Source organism: Antrostomus carolinensis, unplaced genomic scaffold, assembly GCF_000700745.2.
Source record: "Antrostomus carolinensis isolate BGI_N321 unplaced genomic scaffold, ASM70074v2 scaffold51629, whole genome shotgun sequence".
NCBI classification, from domain to species: domain Eukaryota; kingdom Metazoa; phylum Chordata; class Aves; order Caprimulgiformes; family Caprimulgidae; genus Antrostomus; species Antrostomus carolinensis.
In genome coordinates, this window is record NW_010341581.1 from 11,799 (window position 1) to 16,909 (window position 5,111).

Below are 5,111 nucleotides of genomic sequence, written 5' to 3' on the forward strand. Positions count from 1 at the left end.
GGTAATACAGAGCAGGTAATAATGAAAACCAGCAGGGAAACGGATCAAGGTTGGAAAATTGAAGTTAAATAGCATCTAGAACTGACAACATAAGAGTGAAGTAGTGTAATGGAGCAGGTTTCTTGTAAAGAAATGGGGGACTTCATACATGTCAGTGAAATTTATTTATCTGTGACACTGAAGAACATGAAGCACAAGCAAATTCAAGTAAAAATAACGTGAAGCAATATCAGTACTTTATTGTAGCTTGGAAACAATTACAAAACTTACAACACTGTATTCTAAGAAAATGTTATTTTTCTTCAGCAGTATCTCTGTTGGAGAGAGAGAATTTCAGATCCTTTTTAATTGTCTCAAGGTGAATAAAATCTACTTGGCCATAACACAAAATGTCATAAAGTTGCAAACGCCACTAGGAGATTGGCAGAAATATAGACGGCATAACATTCTGAACGAAGGAGAACACAGCCTAAACTGGAACACTCTGAGCCTGGTGCTCCATCAGGTATCTCTATTTTAATGGGACAGTAAGCTGAGTCTTTAAAATCCCAATCTAAACTGTGGTAAATACTAATTTAAGAAGCAATAATCTTCCATGAATAATATTGCAGGAGGTTTTTTGTCTTTTTTTATTGTACAACAAACACAAATCTAGTATTATCACTGTACCTTTTTAAGCTATTCTAAGAATTTCTTAAGATAATAAGCTCACAAGTATTTCCTGCAAGGTGGAAAATGTTAAACAAATGCCCTAAGTTCTTAGCAATGTGTGATGTTTAATGTTTTACTTGACACCTGTCACTTAGTGGCATCAACAGCAGTTTGAGTCTGCTGCATCCATTTCTTCTCATTCGCACTCTTTCTTTTCCACTTGAGTGAGGCCACCGAACCCAATTCCTTTGGGACCGAAATTTTTTGCATAGCAAACTGTAAAAGAAGGAGGGAAGTAAATAGTATTCTCAGTGTTTTCATATAGAGGTAAATTACTTTTGGTTTTAGTACTACTTCCAATTTAAGTTAATAAAAGGAAGGAAATATGAATCAGCATCTTTCTCAGAAGTGATGACAGGTTCTAATAGTGAAACTAGAATCACATATTTGAATTAAACAAAAGTCACATCTGATCTTCTCCAAAAAAAAATAAGAAACTGTGTATATTTTAAGTTCTGTGTAACATTTTCATTAAAGCTACTTTCCTGTCTGAAGATACTCAGTAAAACTTGGTCTGTATGAGTAATATAGACTGAGTAAATAAGTAGAACTAGACCATAGTCCAGAAACTATTGATGGTAGTTTAAACCATTATATTCTAACTGTATTGCTAAATGTGTGCTAGTTATTTATCACAGCTCTGCAAAGGAAGTGGTAACGCTCAGCATATTTCTCCAAATATGCTAATTTGATCACTTGCAGTTGTCAGACTGCACCCAAAGCCACAGAACTTCAGTGTTCTTCTTTAGAATTCTCTGCCTAGGATATAAAACACTTTGCATATTTTTCCCTTTAAGCTATTTCTAAGAGTCAAGTGAAGTCTGTGAATTTTCTTGATCTGAGAAGAACATCTGGATGTATAATTTAGCATGAATGTGTTATCTTCTATACTGCCAATATAGTGGAAATATCTTTTAACTCTTAATGGGAAGAAGTCCAACTAGGACCATGACCTTAAACAGATTACTTTGAAGATGTTTTTGGTTTGGTTTGGGGGTTTTTTGAGTGAGAGAGATTATGCAGGTTCAAGAGCCTGCCCAGCAGATACGGCCAGTGTTCTTGTTTGAAGGTCTGAGGATGGATCTGAGAGGATGTTGTATTTGTAGAAAAATTACAACTTTAAATGTTAATAGTAGAAGTTGCAACTGCAATGTTACAGTAGCTCTTTTCTTTGCCTTCAAAAAGTTGTTATAAAAAGATAAAATGAAATTTTGTGAAGTTGTTAAGCATGCAACAAGGTAAATCATGATGGCAGTACTAGATCTAAAAAGACTTAATTTTAGATTGACTCTAAACCAGTTCAGCTCATTCCAATTCTTACCTTTACAGTAGAGCTCTCCATCTTTGTCTGTAACATTCGTAGATTCTAAACTCTTCCCACAAATAGCACAGCGGAAGCACGTCTTATGCCAAGGCTGAGGAAATCAAGACAATTGAGTGTGTGTTACAGAAAGTGCACAGCTGGCAGATACAAGAAACAAAGGACTATTGCTTTTTATGGTGTGAAAAGGTGACAATTGTTTAGTTGGTCTGGTGGCTTCCATTTTTAGTCATTCAAGGTTAGTCTTTTTTTAATTACTTTATTATCCCATATCAAGATCTTACCTAGTGACTTTGTTATTAATGGAGGTCTAATAAAAAGCAGGGAGCTATAGATACTACTCTAGTTTTGGCCACTTCTTTGATGTACAGAGATAATATTCTGGTGAGAGTTCCTAGAGCAGAGAACTAGCATGTCATGTGAGACAGGCTGTTGTTTTTCTAGTCACATAATCTCTTTAATACATCTGTAATTGCCACTACAAATAAATGTCTAAATTATAAATATCCCCAGAGATGGTAGTAGAATATCAGTGGTGGAAGATCCAGCCTGTACATTAGCCAGGGGCTGTTCTTCAGACATCAACAAGATGCAAAAAGTTGAGGGTGGCTTACAAAAAGCACGTGGTTTTAAACCTGAAAGTACCTCAGACTCTAGCAATTTCCCAATTCATCCTCATGTTTTCTTCATTAAGACTATGAGTAAAAATTGAAAAGATCAAAGACCTATTAGCTATAGTTTATCAGCATATAAAACTGTGTTTTGTTTCTAGTACTTTAGTAACTTTACTTACTTTTCCTCCTCCCATGATCTTCTCTGCAGCATACACTGATTTGCCACAACGGGGACATTTATCCACATCTACCATCTTTTTGGCAAACTTGGAAGGATTAGTTGGTGTAGAAGGACGAGCAGACTTTGGTGACCCCCTAAAACAGACATTTTCAGTATTTTAAAATACTGCTTAAAATGGCATCTTCATTCTAGACATAGGATTTAATGATTTTTTGGTAAGGCATAAAAATTACTGGTCTTAGACTTGCAATCAAAGTATTCTCTTGAGTTCTGTGTTGTGTGATTGAACCGCTGATGTTACTGGTTTTGGGCTGAGTACATGGAGCTGACAGCAACTATGTGCAGAAAAGAAAAGTGAAAGTAAAAAAAAAAGTTTTATTGAGAGGCAAAAGGGAAAATAAAAGCAAAACACCTCTCTCTTCTTTGTAACTGGCTATCTGCTGGTACTCAGTAGTGAGCAGAAGAAGCCCTTGTATTTTGCATGCAGTTGTTTCATTAGTCACTGTAACTGAGGTTTTTAAGCTGTCCTGGGGTCAAAAACACATCAGAGAAGTAGCTTTGCTTTGTATTTCTGGACTTTGTGCTCTATGTCTTTGTGTTAGCTTAAAGCCTTTCACAGAATGACTTTTGATTATCAATTGTTAGATTGCAACAGGTCATTAAATCTAATGTTTAATGTTTTTGATACATGACTCTGCCTGTAGTGGATTCATATCGCACAAGGAGCTACAGTTAAATACATTATTTAAGCTTTTATTTCCTGCATAGCATATTGGTTTCCTTATAGTCATACCAGAAGAAAACTTTGTTGATTTGGAAAAGTGCAGCTTTGAGAATCATAGAAAAATACTATAAAAATGTACTGTCAGAGATAATTATGTGCAGCTGAGGCTTTTGGAAGATGGTATCCCATTAGAATTCCTTTGTTCAAACATGTTCTTGGTGTGTTTGTGAGTGTTATTCGAGCCACAGGGAGGATTTAGAAATGTTATTTTCCCTCATTGAGAGGAGAATTAACAGTATGTGGTAGTGTGATTATTTCTCTAACAGTAAAATCTAACTAGATTTTAGCTTCTGCCAGGAAAAAAAATACGTTCTATGGTGGATGTGACTTCACCACTGTGCTACTAATGGCAAATTACAATTGCAGTGAATATTTACGTCTGTGGTGGCATATAAAGGCTGTTTCTGCAGAGTAATTGCCCATTGAAAGAGGTGATAATTTTAAAAGAAGGTTTAAAGAGGCTGAACATCATTAAAAACTGGTAAATTTCTGAGTCTGCTGGAGGAAAGGTGGTAGGAAAGTCTGCTGTGCTGCTGATGCTAGATGTTGTTATGGAAACAGAATAAAATATCTAAAATACCCTGCTAAGTGACAAGTAATACCAGAAAAAGGTGCTGTCAGAAGGATTTGACTCACTGTTGCAGATTCAAGCCCAGATGGTCACCGGTGTCAGTGCTGAGACATCCTGCCCCTTGTCCGAAGCCAACACCTTTGGGACCGTATTTTCTCCCGTAACAGGTTTTGCAGTAGATTTCAGATTCGTGAGCTGCTACTGTGGTACTGTCCAGAGCTTTCCTGCAAGCCACTGAAAACAGGCAAGGAGAGGCACGTATAAACATTTGCATTTCCAAATCAGCATTTTAAACTCATCAATATTTTTTTTTTTAAATAGAGTTTGCAGGGGTGTTAATTTTACCATGCACCTGCACCTTCCAAAATAGTCACTCTGAGTCTGCAGTGGCTTTCTCATGTCAGCCCACGCTATTTTAATGTGGCATGTTCCTCAGAGAGGCTCTAATGTACGTGCCATGTCCAGAGTCAAGCAGTTCATCGTTTTTTACATATTTGTTTGAGCTGTGGTGCGAGGCGAAGCAATGATCCCAACTAACTGGTAGTCTGAGCTCTGTTAGGCTTCCTCCAGGATGGCAAGAGTGTGACTAGAGCCAAAACCAATCTTCTTCCTAGTCATGTTCATTTTAGAGTAATAGTACTTGGTTTAGCTCACTAGGAAAGGTCTGGGAGACTTTTGGACAAAAGGTGCTATAGGAATGCCCGACATGTAATAAAATACAAGTTATATCCTCTACGGCACTACCTGAACCCAAACTTGGAAGGACCAAAAGTTATTGAGTGCTCACAGCTGTTTATTTGGGGACCTCAGTAAGGAAGTGTCTGTGTTTTTGAGAAACACAAACCACACATGAGCTAATGAACGTTGCTGAGGCCAGTCTTACACGTGGTTATTCTCATCGAGTGGCCGTGAAAGGTAGGTTCCTCTCT

The 5,111-nt window shown here is 37.1% G+C and overlaps 1 protein-coding gene across 2 annotated transcripts; it reads right to left on the minus strand.

Moving 5' to 3' along the window:
- Positions 1-231: 231 nt before the first annotated feature.
- CSRP3 (cysteine and glycine rich protein 3) lies at positions 232-4,478 on the minus strand. Of its 2 annotated transcripts, XR_728077.2 has the most exons (5): positions 4,248-4,478; positions 2,826-2,961; positions 2,033-2,126; positions 709-927; positions 232-312 (listed from the first exon to the last, which is right to left on the minus strand). XR_728077.2 is itself a non-coding variant. In XM_010176509.2 (4 exons), exons 1-4 carry the CDS (start codon positions 4,454-4,456, stop codon positions 848-850), a joined length of 519 nt encoding a protein of 172 aa, XP_010174811.1. In that variant the 5' UTR covers positions 4,457-4,478; the 3' UTR covers positions 665-847. The 2 variants fall into 2 exon arrangements, 1 of the variants encoding a protein (XP_010174811.1); XM_010176509.2 differs by lacking the exon at positions 232-312 and having other exon boundaries at positions 665-927.
- Positions 4,479-5,111: the final 633 nt, after the last annotated feature.